Source organism: Mastacembelus armatus, chromosome 11 (genome assembly GCF_900324485.2).
Source record: "Mastacembelus armatus chromosome 11, fMasArm1.2, whole genome shotgun sequence".
NCBI lineage: Eukaryota > Metazoa > Chordata > Actinopteri > Synbranchiformes > Mastacembelidae > Mastacembelus > Mastacembelus armatus.
In genome coordinates this window covers 21398156-21412515 of record NC_046643.1, presented here as the reverse complement: position 1 = coordinate 21412515, position 14360 = coordinate 21398156, and the positions used below count along the sequence as shown (strand labels likewise).

General features: G+C 45.6%; 1 protein-coding gene across 10 annotated transcripts; it reads left to right on the top strand.

Annotated features, from left to right (window-relative positions):
* Positions 1-399: 399 nt before the first annotated feature.
* Positions 400-13422, top strand: LOC113126222 (ATPase family AAA domain-containing protein 2-like). Of its 10 annotated transcripts, none has more exons than XM_026300170.2 (28): positions 400-766; positions 1317-1402; positions 1563-1591; positions 2016-2112; positions 2316-2388; positions 3257-3335; positions 3455-3574; positions 3755-3839; positions 3959-4054; positions 4164-4272; positions 4389-4504; positions 4814-4988; positions 5341-5429; positions 5554-5713; positions 6237-6327; positions 6434-6748; positions 6841-6949; positions 7215-7401; positions 7643-7828; positions 8094-8229; positions 8416-8612; positions 8854-9013; positions 9758-9880; positions 10021-10086; positions 10920-11351; positions 11957-12090; positions 12354-12482; positions 12996-13422. In XM_026300170.2, the coding sequence occupies exons 1-28, from the start codon at positions 635-637 to the stop codon at positions 13026-13028; spliced, it is 3744 nt and encodes a 1247-aa protein (XP_026155955.1). In that variant the 5' UTR covers positions 400-634; the 3' UTR covers positions 13029-13422. The 10 variants fall into 10 exon arrangements, 7 of the variants coding, with proteins under 7 accessions (XP_026155955.1, XP_026155951.1, XP_026155950.1 ...); XM_026300166.1 differs by having other exon boundaries at positions 12339-12482; XM_026300165.2 differs by having other exon boundaries at positions 3257-3359; positions 3755-3821; positions 12339-12482.
* Positions 13423-14360: the final 938 nt, after the last annotated feature.

Here is a 14360-nt window from a genome sequence, read left to right as displayed (position 1 = left end):
CCCATAGGAGTGAGTGTGGCACTGTGGCAGTGGGGATGAAGGGTCTCCTGTATGGTCCAGTCCTGCAGCTGCTCCTCTGCTCCATCAGGATGTTGTGAAGGGGATGGTCAGTGTGTTCCAGGATGGACTCTACCTTTGTCTGTGAGCATCTCTCCACCACAGCCTCCAGTGAGTCCAGCCTCATACCCGGTCACCGAACCAGCTTCTTGCACCAGTTTGTCCAGTTCGGATCCTTCTGCTTTATGCTGCAGTCTGGCTGCCATAAAACATGTGCAGCATCACGGTTCTTACTGGTGCAGCTCATACTGGTCTGCACTGGGGGCTGTGGCCACGCTGCCCCGGGCCCGCTGCGTCGTGACGTCACTAGGCGGCGGTAGAACGCAAGCTTTTGAATCCACACAGCGTCCGAGCGTCGCAGCTTGTCGCAGCTTGTCGCAGCTTGTCGCAGCTTGTCGAGTGTGTTTTTCGGTTTGTGTTTCGGCTCCGCCTCGACACACGGAGCAGCGGGCTGCCCCTGTTCCTCTAAACCTCCCCGGGCCAGTCAAAGCGGTTCCCCCCGGTTTAAGCCCGTTTTTTCGTGTATTTCCCGCCGCTAGGGTTAAGCTAACGCTAACGTGCTAGCCGCGGCGTTGTCATGGTGACGCTCCGCCGCAGGGACCGAGGGGACGCGGAGCGAAGGAGCGAACCGGACCGGAGCTCCGGGACCCCGGGGTGGGCTGCACCGGGGACCCGGAGCGGGACCACGGTCAAAGAGAAGGAGTCCAACGTGAGTGTGTTTGTGTGTGACATTTTATTAGTCACTGTTTTGAAAGTACATTTACTGCAGTTTACTGCAAATACCCGAGTACAGTTCTAAGGTATTTGTGTGTTTCTTACTTCATACTTGACAAACCTTGTACTTTTTACTGCACCACATGTTTTCTGGTTTATCAGCCAGTGTTTAGAGACAGTTTAGGAGAATCACATCATTAAAGCTGTTTAAAGTCACAGGTTAGAAAATAATAATTATAATAATATTGTGTTTGATTATTATTGTTTTGGTTCATTTAATAACTTACAGTTATTAGGAATAACTTTTCTATGGTGGTAAACTCAGTATATACATATATATTTAAATTAATACACAATTTCAGAGTATTTTCAGAGTAATGTTTATATATTTCCTGATGTTATACTCACTAAACAATCGATCCAGAGTTAAAGGAAGTAGTTGTCAGGTGGGATGATGAAGACTTCCCTGTGGTCGTCACAGATCCAGATGCTCATTAAACCAGAACATTAAAACCTTTTGAGCTGAAGTTTGACATATTTTTCAGGGACTCGATGCTGAAGATGAACAGAATCAGACGGACTCAGAAACTCACGAGGATGAAGATGTGAAACCAGCGAGAAGCGTCATCCGGTCTGACAGTCTAGACTCTCCATAGACACTTTAGGGTTATAGTCATTTAAGAAACCTTGTGTGTGTTTTTAAATGAAGATAGATACAAATATCTGCCTGACCTGAATGTAACATAAATGCTGTATTTTTCCTCATATTGACTCTTGTTTCCTGTCAACAGGAAATCTCCAAGACTTCGTAACACTCCAGGTAAGGACAGGTACCAGTACGACCTAATGTCAGGACAGAGGTGGAAAGTACTTCACCTAGATACAGTTGTAATACTGGCACCTGTTATATATGTTCCACATAAATGTGGCTAAGGAAGCCTGGCTGACGTGTGTAGTATGTGACGCTTCATGTGTTTTATCATGTTTAAATGGGGTCAAACCTAAAACTTAAATCATTTTCTGTAGAAAATTGTGTCTTTATTTGTGGCAAACATTCAAATCTTTTTGTACTTAAACCAAACTAACAAATATTATATCCTGCAACCAGTGTTTTGCACTTGCAATACTGTCTTTTTTAAAAAAGTCAAAACAAAAACCATGTGGCACAAAACGATTTCAGTAGGTGAGTTTCAAGTCAACTCGTGTACTGAACATGGTGATATTATTGTTGTGTACTTCTGCAGGAGGTGGTAGCAACAACGGGCTGAGGAGAAGCACCAGGCCGACCAAGCCAACCGACAGATATCAGGCCTCGAATATGTTCGATGGCATCAGCACCAAGTAAGACGCAGCCGACGAAGTTCAGCCTGAATCCGTCTGTGCCAGTCCTGGAGACAATCATTCACTGCTCTAATCTCTCCCAAATCTGGGCTCATTAAGACCCCGCTGTGTAAAGGGTGTGACGATCAGGGTCAACAAATGTGAACGACAGACAGAAGCACTCTCTCTAACCATGAATCTACACTGTCTCACGCTCTCTGCAGCTCGGCCCGGTCTGTCCTGAAGAGGATGGACAGCATGAAGAAGAAGAGGCGGCTTAGCAACAACAAAGAAGGCGTGAGTGATGTCGTTACTGGATTAAAACAGCCTAGTAACCACAGGGAAGTCTTTTTACTGTAACAGACCAGCAGCCAATGGGGACCTTAATAAAAAGCAATCAGGGTGCTATGGTCTGAGCATCTCAGCAGGTGTTTCCTGGTTCAGCTGCCTGTGAGTGCAGCTCATTTCTAAAACTCATTTCTGACCTTTGAGATGATGTGTAGCAGCTTTGAAACCCAGACTAACACTGTGTTCACACAGTGTCTCCATCAGCGGGTGCTGCCTCTCTTATCAGGCCTTTATGAGGGCGTTGCACCCAGCTGCACCCTACCCCCTCCCTCTGCTTGCCAATCATGGGGAGTGGGCGACATCTCTATCAGTGGCCACCACATTGGAAGGCAGCCGAGAGCAGGGGAGCACCGGCCCTTGTTTTTGTTTTTGTTGTTGTTTAAAGCTGACCTGCTTTAGATGCACGGGCCTCCAGTCCAAACGTGAACTGAATGTTTCCATCACTAAAACACTCACAGTGAGAGGACGTGGAAGAAGGACATTTGTAATTAAAGGTCCCATATTTGTCTTTTATTGATAGTGTCAGGTCAAGAGAATGGGTCAGGCTGAGTGACGTTACACTTGTATCAGGAACTTCAGCTTGTTATTCCATGTCCCCATAGGTGTACTCATTGTACTTAATGTGGTCATGATCTGCAAATGTCCATCTTCTTAAAGTGAGGTGTGTTTCAGGCCCCACAGACGCAGCTGCTTCTGCAGCCAGAGTCCACAAAACACACTGGGTGCCGGGTGGACTGATGCTTTAACCCTGAGCCTCTGCAGCTGAAGCTGTTTAGCTTTGAATTTCTTAGTGTTTTTGTGTTTGATGAAATTGCAGAAGATCTACTCTAAAGCCCAGAGGAGCAGAACACCAGTACCACCGCAGAGAGAGCTCAGTGACAGCGAGGAAGAAAAGGGTTTGTGCAAACAGAGTGGAGAATGTAAGGACAGAGATGATCTGACATGGAGGTGCTGCTTTTTTAATCACCCATAGTTTTTTTGTCTAATGAACCAAAACTATTGTTTCCATGTGCAGTCGGTGATGAGGACAGCAGGCAGACAGCGGCTGCAGATGAAGACAGTAACTGCAGCGTTAACCAGAACTTTGAGGCCAAACTGAGCAGAGCCTCGTCACTGTACCAGGGACCCAGCAGCGGTCAGTACTGCACTGCTCCGAACCATAACTAAAACCACTGACACGATTCAGGAGAGAAAAGCTGAATCATTAGCATTATTTAGCTTTACCAACTTAATTAAAGGCAGTTCTGATCAAAATGTCAGGATGTGTTTCCAAAGTCCAGGCTCAGGCGCTGCTAAAGTTGTGCTTTTATTGCAGAGTTCCCCAGAGGAACCTTCCGGATCAGCGCCTCTGGACCAAACACAACTCACAGAGGAGTGTTCAGGTCAGACAAAGATCATGGGTGTGTTGTCATCCATTGTGAAAGTTTTAGATGTTTAAACCCTGTGACTGTTACATCGATGCAGTTTTGATTTCACACCTGAAAGCTCTTCCAGGTTGACTAAGTTTAATGTGGTTTAGTTTTTCCTCCAGACCCACCAAGAGGACCATGTTGAATCAGTCTGATGAAGACGACTCTGATGACGAAGAGCAAAACGTTGAAAGAGTCAGTGAAAGGTCAGTAAGTCAGTGACAGAGCTCACATCTTGTTACTGTTGACACCAGTCCTCACTCCTGGCCCAGAAACCAGTTTCGTTGACTCCTTTGGTGTCTTTCCTCCTTCCAGCTGTCGGCCCCTCGACCTGCGTACAGAGAATCTACTGGGTCCTCGCAGAGACAAGATGGCGGCAGGAGCAGGTCTGGCAGACATCGATCCCATGTCCATTGACCAGTCTGTGAGTTTACTTTGTCTGTTCCAGTATTTAAACTTTACACTGTGAAGACTTAAAGTGGAACCTGCTCATGACACGTTCCACGTCTGCATCCCACCTCCCTCCTTTCCTTCCCTCAGGTGGGCTTCGACAGCATCGGAGGTCTGTCCGGTCACATCTCGGCTCTGAAGGAGATGGTCGTCTTCCCGCTTCTCTACCCCGAGGTCTTTGACAACTTCAAGATCCAGCCTCCCAGGTGCCTGGAGTCAAATAAATGTAGCTGGAAGAAGTGTTTGTGATCAACCTGCCAGCTGTAATCCAATCATGGCCGGGCTTGAAAATCTCAGTATTAGTATCAGTAACAAACTCAGTATCAGGAAACAAGCCCCAGAAAGTTTGTTGAAATTATAATAATATAAAAAAAACAAACCTTTGGTTGTGTGAAAGTTTATTTTTCATCCTTTGTAACTGCTGAAACACGTCTGTTGAAATAAACCTAGAGCCCAGTATATGATACCTGCTTTCAAATGAATGGAAAATAAATATTTCCCATCTGCCTCCCCAGGGGTTGTCTGTTTTATGGACCTCCTGGGACCGGGAAAACGCTGGTTGCCCGGGCGCTGGCCAACGAGTGTAGTCATGGCAACAGGAAGGTGGCGTTCTTCATGAGGAAGGGAGCCGACTGCCTCAGCAAGTGGGTGGGCGAGTCGGAGCGGCAGCTCAGGCTGCTGTTTGAGCAGGTAGCAGTCACCTCCACCAGCACACCTGTACTGCCCCCTGCTGGAGGAGTGCAGCCCATGCTCCATCTGTCCATTTATAGTTTATTTAGAAAAAGGTCTTTTATTGGAAAGAAATCAGTGAGTGAGGAATGTGTTGTCCTAGTCTTTGTTGTGTATCTGCTGTGTTGAAGCCGACATGCAGCAGTGGACATCATGTTTGCCACGACTAGTGACTAATTAGAGCTTCTGAGTGTCAGTGCAGCTAACCAGTTATCCCCCAGTGTCAGTGGTGAATGAAAACTTCTCTGTTAGGAAATGATCTTGACCTTATCATTTGAAGTGCAGAGGTTGAATGTGTGTCGGTGTGTGTCAGGCATATCGGATGCGTCCCTCCATCATCTTCTTTGATGAGATTGACGGCCTGGCTCCGGTCCGATCCAGCAGACAGGACCAGATTCACAGGTCAGAACACACACACACACACTTTGCTGGTGTTTCACAGTTGACTGCTGACTTTGACTCTGTTATTATTGCATCCATGCAGAAGTTAATTCTTTAGTCCTTCTGTCTGGCTGGTTCCCTGCAGCTCCATTGTGTCCACGCTCCTGGCTCTGATGGATGGGCTGGACAGTCGAGGGGAGGTCGTCGTGATCGGAGCAACCAATCGCCTGGACTCCATCGACCCGGCGCTGCGGCGGCCGGGGCGGTTCGACAGAGAGTTCCTCTTTGGGCTGCCTGACAGAGAGGTGTTTTTAAATTTTCTGTTGTATGAGAATATGTTTTTTAGGATTATGTTGAATATAATCTCTGAATTTAACTTATGTTTATCATATTTGTTGACTATGATTCTTATTATCAAAAAAAGGTTTCAGGCACTACAAATACACAGGGGATTAATATAAACAACATAAATAGGTTTTCATTTCTCAGTGAACTTCATAAAAGTCCAGTAAAAGAAACCTGAACTGGACTGTTGTCCTGCACAGTGAACCTGGGTTTGATCAGGCACCTGAGAGTGTTCTGTCAGAATCTAAAATATGTATATTCAGCACAGAGTTGTACATTCAACATATTTTATGATGCAGAAAATATATCAATTCCCATTGAAATAAAAACCCCACAGTGGATTCATGAAGGCACAGTTCTCACTGGTGTTTTTCAGTATAGGGTTCTGCCGGTTCTGTTTATCTCTGTTCTTCACCTTTGGCTATATTTCTTCATTGTGTGGCCACATTTCACCAGCTGTCTTCATTGTTCTGTGTGTTTCAGTCTCGTAAAGAGATTCTGAAAATCCACACCAGGCAGTGGAAACCCCTCCTGTCTGAAGCTTTCCTGGATGAACTGGCTGAGAAATGTGTTGGTGAGAAAGTCTGATAGTTTTTGTTCCTTTAGTTGGCATTAAACCCTGACCTGACGTAAACCCTGTGAGTTCAATGTGTTTGTTCTGGGACCTCGCTGTCTCTCAGGTTACTGTGGCGCTGACATCAGGGCGGTGTGCACAGAGGCAGCACTCTGTGCTCTGCGTCGCCGCTACCCACAGATCTACAGCACGTCCCAGAAACTCCTGTTGGACGTCTCGTCCATCGCCATCAGCGGCTGCGACTTTGTGGCGGCCATGAGGAAGATGTCACCGGCCTCGCAGCGCTCTGCCGCCTCGCCCGCCAAACCCCTCTCACCTGTTGTCCACCCGCTGCTGGGCGCTGCCCTGCAGGACATCCTGGAGGCTCTGCAGAGGCTGTTTCCTCACGCCGAGCAGGGGATGAAGAGGAAGAGGGAGCCAGGTGGGTCACAGCTGGACGTTTCAGACTCCCGCTGTCGAAGATGACAAATTACACGTTGCTTACAAACTTCTTTGTTGTTTTCTGCACGTCAGATCTGACCTGTGGTATCCTTGACGACGGCCTGATGTATGACGGAGAGGAGGGCTCCAGTATCTCCACACCCTCCACCTCCAGGAGCAGGAACTTCCTACACTTTGCCAGGTGAGTCTGAGACCAGGACCAGCATGTGTTTATCTCAGAATGAAAGACTTTATTCACCTCCTCACTTTTTATGATTTACACTGTAATCAAAAAGCAAAATGTAAACACACCATAATGTGATACAACAGGTCAAGAGAAAAACTGAATTGTTAATATCCAAAACATTTTTCATATAATGTCATTTGACACTTCATTTTCAAAGGTTGTCTTTTTTTTTTTGCAAAATGACGTTTTTCTTATTTTTCTTTCTTACTGTTCTCTGCAGGAGTGCAGTCAAACACCCGACGTCCTATCGTCCACGGATGCTTCTGGCAGGGAGTCCTGATGGTGGTCAAACCTCCCATCTGGCTCCTGCGGTTCTGCACGCTCTGGAGCGTTTCACCGTCCAAAGCCTGGACTCCGCGGTGCTGTTCGGAGTCAGCAGCACCTCCCCGGAGGAAGCCTGCACCCAGGTGGCTCCTCAGTAAACACCACATGAGATTTTTGGTCCTGACAACATACAAACCTGAACATGAAAAAACACACAGACAAAAACTATATTCTACTCATCATTTAATCACAGAAAACCATCAACATAATCTCTTGTAGAAGAAGAATAACCTTCTAACCCTGAAACAAGTCTGCCTCAAGATGTTTCTTTAGCTCCGTGTAGGTGTAAATGCTGTAGGAGGTAAACATCGTTCTCTGTCCCAGGTGTTCTGTGAGGCCAAGAGGACGTCTCCCAGCATCCTGTACATCCCCCACATCCAGCAGTGGTGGGAGACTGCTGGGCCAGCACTGAGGGCCTCCTTCCTCAGCCTGCTGGGCAGCATCCCCTCCTTCTCCCCCATCCTGCTGCTCGCTACCTGCAGCGTCCCCCATCAACAGCTGGACCCAGAGGTGAGCAGCTCTTGAGCAGCACACAATCTACACTTCTTGTTATAGTGACCAGGCTCACACTGACTGGAGCTAAATCTACTATTCTGAGAAGATAGTTCCTGTGAGGACATCAGGGAGTAAGAGGGAGGTCCACAGACGAGGCAGGAATAATGCAGAGTGTATTTAAAGCCTTTTTCCTTTCACATGTTCTTTCATCAGATGGTAGTTTTCAACTCTTTTCACCACAAAAAGCAGAACTTTTCACTGGTTCATTCTTTGTCTCCAGATCCAGTCTCTGTTTCGGGATGACTATGGTGAGATTTACACCATCAGTGTTCCCACCCAGCAGGAGAGGACCAACTTCTTTCAGGACCTCATTCTGAACCAGGCAGCCGAGGCTCCAACCTCCAACAAAAAAGCATGTATGTATGTATTCCCCTGGTCTACAGGGGAAAAGCTTGTTTCATTGTGTTTGCTGAACACATTGACTAGAGACTTTCACTTGTCCCCAGAGATCCTCACTCAGACTCTTCCTGCAGGACTGAAAGTTAAAGCACAAGCTCTAAAAATGGTTGTGTTGAAGTAATAGATTAAAATGTTTCCTTCAGTGACTCAGGCCATGGAGATCCTTCCTCTGGCTCCCCTGCCTCCCCCCTGCCAGCGGTCAGAGCAGGAGCTCCTGCGTCTGGAGGAGCAGGAGGAGGACGTGTTGCGAGAGCTTCGTCTCTTCCTGCGTAACGTCACGGAGCGTCTGGCTCTGGACCGCCGCTTCAAGGCCTTCACCAAACCGGTCGACATAGAGGAGGTGAGTGGATTTTAGGGAAGCAGTCAGCAAACTGCAGGCTGGTTCACTTCCTGTTTCACCAAAGTCCATATGGAGCCAGAACTATGACCTGTGTTTCTATCAGCTCAATATTTAGTTCATAACCTGTCTCAGCAAGTGGCCACAACGGTTTTTCCAGATCGAAGGAAGTTGCTGAAGTTTTGGTAGATGTGTCGACTTTAACTCCACACTGATGCAGAGAAATCTTCCTCTTCTCCTCCAGGTCCCAGACTATCTGATGGTGATCAGGAAGCCCATGGACCTCTCCACGCTGCTGACCAACATCGACCAGCACAAGTACGTCACTGTCAGAGAGTTCATGTCCGACACAGACCTCATCTGGCAAAACGCACTCGAGTACAACCCGGACAGCGATCCCATGGGTGAGTGACGACTGTGAACACTGTTTCCTGTTTGTCAAGAACCAGTACGCAGGATGGAACCACAGTTACAGAAGGACAGAAGAAGTCGGAGCATAAATTCAGTATTCATTTGAAACGTTATTTAATATTACTTGTGATTTGTTAACGCAGAAGATTTTTGTTTTCTGGAGGTTTAACTTATTATCCTCTTCTTCGCTGCCTTGATGAAACAGGCTGAGCAGGTGAAATAAGGTGAAAGCTCCACTTCAGTCATAAAGAAACAGCTGGCAGTCTGACATTTTCAGTGCAGACACTGTGGCTTGGTGTAAAGCCAGAAGATTTTATTTGATGTAAAAATCCTCACAATCCTCTGAGCTCTGATCCGTCGCTGCCTGTGTTTCATGAGAAAAGTGGGTTTGACAGGGAAAATAAAGCAGAAGCAGAACTTTCACCTGGATTCACCTGTGCACTGTGAAGAAAAGATGTCTCAGATCAATCAGTGTCTTAAATCAGTTAAATTATCGACCAGCAGAAACTCAATCTGCAACTATTTGGATGGCCGATCGATCGTTTTAGTGAACGCCAAAGATTTTCTGGTTTCAGTTAAATTGATGTTACAGACAAAAACAAGACATTTGAAGAAAGTGTGTGACTTTTCTCTGTACTGTGGACTAAACACTTCATCCACCATCCAGAAATTAAACTGTATAATCATCAGGTGCAGTCCTGCAGTGTTTACAGTGTGTGTGTGTGTGTGTGTGTCAGACCGTCACATCCGCCACCGTGCATGTGCGCTGAAGGACACGGTCCGAGCCATCATCAGAGACGAGCTGGACGAAGACTTTGAGAGAGTCTGCGAGGAGATCAGAGAGTCTCGATTCAATAGAGGTGAAACTTCCTGCCGTCCTGTCGGTTGCAACAGCAGCTGTGACATTTCTAGAACATAAACGCTAAATGTTTAGACCTCAGCAAGCTGCTATTTATACTTTAACAACAAACTAATCAAGAGACTTTTATTGTACTGGCAGCTTCTTCCTGTGGAACTGAGGCCAACCCAGAGGAGGCCGACGGCATCTGCAGCCCTGGACTCAAACGTAAGTTTCCTTTGGAGAACCAGGCAGCAATGACTGGCTTTTACTTCCTGCTGCTGAACAGCAGGAGCCTTAAAGAAACTTTTCTCTCTGTGTTCTACTAAACTTAAGGGGTCATGAAATTCAATAATGGAACAAGAAAGAGCGCTGGTGTTTCAGACTTTCACTGCTGGGACAGTTTTATGCCTTCAGGTCCTCAAAAGAGTCTGTTGATGAATGTGTTGTATTGTCTGTCTGTTGTACAGATGCTGCTTTGTCTTAAGGAGATACAAGTGAAATGAACTAGTGATTGGATCATTGCAGTAGATCAATAACCCTAAATCCCCCTGCCCCCCCTCAGCCTGCAGTATAGTGAGTTTTAAGACATGCAGAGCCATTTATCTGTTTTTGGGATAAAACAGCTTTTAGAGCATCATGTGGAAACATCATGCAGCACAGCTGGTTACAATAAATAGCTGCACATGAGTTTCCACTAAGTCACTTCTCATTAGCAAGAAAACAAACGTGGTGAATTGAAAAGTTCAGTTCAAGTCAACACTGTTCACACGAGAGAATGAAAGCGAGTTGAGCTGACGCTACATGGACAGGAAGCTGCAGAGTCTTTATTTTAAGCATCAGAGTGAAAGAGCAGACGAGGAGAGGAAGAGGCAGCTTCAGCAGGGCTGAGGCAAGAAACAGTAACGAGAGGCAAAGTGCAGGTGAAATGAGCGGCCGAGAGGAGATGAGGAGGAGCTCAAGAGGGGGTTTGATTGCACTCACCATCCTCCGACCTTCAGGTTCTGCTCTGTGTAATGATCTCTCCCTTTTTGTACCCTCATTTCCTCTCTGATTTTCAGTCTGTAAGAAAAAACGCTACAAACAGCCCCGGAAATCAAAGTGGAGCACCGGTGTCATTAAGAAAGCCAAGAAAAAGAAGCCAACTGTCCTGGCCTCATCGTCCTGCACCTCTCTGTCTACCAAGTCCAACTCTGAATCATGTTCAGAGGAAAATGGAGCAGTTGAGATGAGCTTGGTGAACGGCTCGGCTGGTCGAAGCTCATCGGCTACATCAGAGAGCAGTGATGAGCAGCAGAGCCACCTGACAGCAGCCATCAGCGGGTATCATCACAACGTAACTGGGTCCCCAGTCATCCAAAATGGAGTCCTTATGAACGGGGACCACCATTCTGAGCCAGATTTCAGCGTCTCCAGAGTGAGGCTGAACCTCAGACATCGAGCCCAGACCTCACACAGGAAGCCAGTGAACGGGGTTTGTTTGAGCACATCAGGTCTGTATGCATGGAGCTGGACCTCTAACGCTGGAAGCTTGAGTGCCCCGCTCTACTAACCGCTCTTCACTCGACAGTGACTGAGCGACAGCTGCAGCTTCAAAGCCCTGCAGATGAAACGGGTGTAAAACAGGTAGTGAAAGTACGGCCGCTGTTTCTGCTCCTGCTGCTGCTCAACAAGCTACGACAGGCCAGAGGCTCTGCAGAGCCCTGGGCTCCGGGCCAGGCTGCCACAGAGCTGAGCTCAGTTATCAACACCAACACAGCTTCATGGTACAAATGCTTCACAAGGAGGGTGAAGAGCTTTGTGGCTTTGGTTAATGCGATAATGTGAAGACATGCAATTAGTTCTTAGATCCACTTAAGGTGACAGCAGAACCTGCAGGTACCCAGTGGCTTCAGAAGTACCACTGGTACATTTACTCACAGCAGTGAATCTCATGTGATCAATAAGTCTGTTTCATACGCCTGAAATACTGTTCCCACCTCCCTGCAGTGTCTGTGCACAGCCCCACTCAGCTGACTGATCTTTTAGATGAGTTGACCAGCCTTGGCATGAGTTCTGCTTTCTGCAGTGATAAACATTTCTGCCTCACCCTCCTCAGAGAAGCGTAGCGGCCGTGAGACCAGAGCCAACAAAGCCGCCCTAGAGCAGATGCGGCCGTTCGACAGGGACCGATCCCCGGAGCTCCTCGACGACAAGACGCCACCACTGGAAGTCGATCGCAGCAAACTGAAGGTGAGTCAACGTGCTGTTTTCAGATGTCAGTGTTCAGTCCTAGTGATTTTTAAAAGATGTTACCTTTACATTTGTCATTTCAAGTGAATCAAATCTGGTGAAATAGTTTTGACTCTTTTTCTGGGAGGTGACGTTGCCATCGGTCACTCTTTGGGCCACCGAAACCTGCAGACACGGGTCTGAAAGTGGGCGACTGTGGAGGCCTGGTGGGTGCAGAAACGGTCTAGAGCTTTGATTATTGTTGCCAGGTTTGTGTTTTTCAGGGTCTCCTGAGCAGAGTCGTGGATAAAACCGAGGGCGCTGAGGTGGAGCCACTGGAGAAGCTTTATGCTGTGCTGGCTCAGTGCATCTACAGACACAGAAACAACTACAACAAGACAGAGCTCATTCAGGTACAGTGGCCTCACTGAGACTGGCCTAAAACTGGTGTTTCACGGGAGCCGCAAGTTCAGGAAGACAAAGTTTCCTAAACCTTTATTGACAAAAGATCTGCATCATTAAACATTGAGAAAATCACCTCGGGAAAACTGTTGTTCCCAGCATTTCCTTATTGATGGGCTCATCTGCAGCTCCATCCCTGTATTGTTGTAAATGGTCCATTTTTCTTAGTATCGATGCTCTGAAAAGGTTCTGATGTTGTTTTGGCCTAAGATGCAGAAGCACAAAGCTTTAATTTCGCAGCTGTTTGCCGTTTGATGGTTGTTGTGTTTGTTCACGTCTGTCAGAAAACCACAGCAGCGTCCACACGAGCAGATGTCAAACCGTCTTAATGCACATCGTCAACTGCAAACTGCAGAAAATAAAACATTTTAAAAGTGACTGCTCAGCATCTGTGCTGTCAGCGTTTGTTTATTTTGTTGCTTCCAGGTTTACATTTTCCCTGTTTGTCTTTTTTTTTTTTGCAGGAAATGAAGAAGGAAATTGACAGTTTCTCCTGAGCCCCAGGTCTATTTTAATAAAACCTCAGTGCATTTAAACATGAAGCGCTTTCTTGTTTTTACAGTTTGATATGTTAATCAAATATATCAAGTATCAGAAATACCTCAAAGTGTGTACTATGACATGCTATTTATAATGGAGTATTTATTCATATAATGTATTATAAGAGATTAATATTTATGACCACACAGTATTTCTTTAAAATATTTTATCATGAACAAAACTAGAATAAATGTGTTAGTGAGGTGTAATTATATTCATGGGCCTGTTGTTTTCTCTGCAGCAGCTTCTCTTTTCATTGTTAATCATTTCAGTTTAGCGTTTACCACTAAACACTTTCCATCCTGAAACTTCTGGTTCTGCCAAACAGCCAATAAAAAGAAATCAGAAATTGATTATTGATGTTTTTGTCTCTTTTCTGTGTTTTTAATATTTTGCAGGTTCCACGTATGTTTAATAATCAATGATATGGTGTTTATTTTCTTTACTTGAGTCCAGTATATGCTAATTTATGCTTTTAATTTCCTAGTACCGTGTTTTGTATCCTCCTATGATTATTTCGGAGCTATTTTAGTTGTAGTACTATTAGTAGTATTGTAGTAGTGATGGTACACAGTATTTTTACATTAGGTCTTTGCTTAAATTAAGTGTGAGTCTTCGCACAGAGTGTTACTGCAAATTCTTGCATAACTGCATCAGTACACGGTGTATTGGCCTAGTTTAATGTGATAGTACACAGTTGGAAAACACTCCTGTCGTCTGTCTATGACGCAATGACGCACATGAACCTGCTGCCCTGAAAAAAACGCTGATCTGAAAAAAACAAATAAATCTGTCAAACTGACCTCAGCACAGTGACTAACAGGGGCACCTTCACAATAAAGGACCAGCAACAGAGATAACAGGCAACACAGGACGTAAAATATAGATTCATCAATGACTCCAGTCACCGACGGAGTGTTAATACAATTAGGATGTAATTAATACATTTAATTCAATGGTTAAAGGAAGTTAAATCACATCTGTCGAGAAGCCAAAGATTTGTCTCTAGAGGTTGTTAGGTTTAAAAACATCCCAGAGGGACAGATGTGTGAATTGATATGGAAATATAGAACATTTGTTTGACTTTAGTGTTTGTTATTTAATAAAGTTAGTGTTCAGGAAAAGACAGTGGATGTTTTGTTTGTTTAAAAATGGTATTGTAAAGCCATGTAGGCTGGGCGTTTATTGATTTATGAAGTAATCATTTAAAAAACTGTCTGTCAATCAATCAATCAATCAATCCAATAAGATAAATTGCACAGTATATATATAAAACTACCCCAGTCTCC

Coding starts and splice junctions, on each gene's coding strand:
- LOC113126222 (XM_026300163.2), top strand. CDS start 635: ATGGTGACGCTCCGCCGCAGGGACCGAGGGGACGCGGAGCGAAGGAGC. Junction 9,014..9,757: donor CCCGGACAGCGATCCCATGG/GTGAGTGACGAC, acceptor TGTGTGTGTCAG/ACCGTCACATCCGCCACCGT. Junction 11,352..11,956: donor GGTTTGTTTGAGCACATCAG/GTCTGTATGCAT, acceptor CACCCTCCTCAG/AGAAGCGTAGCGGCCGTGAG.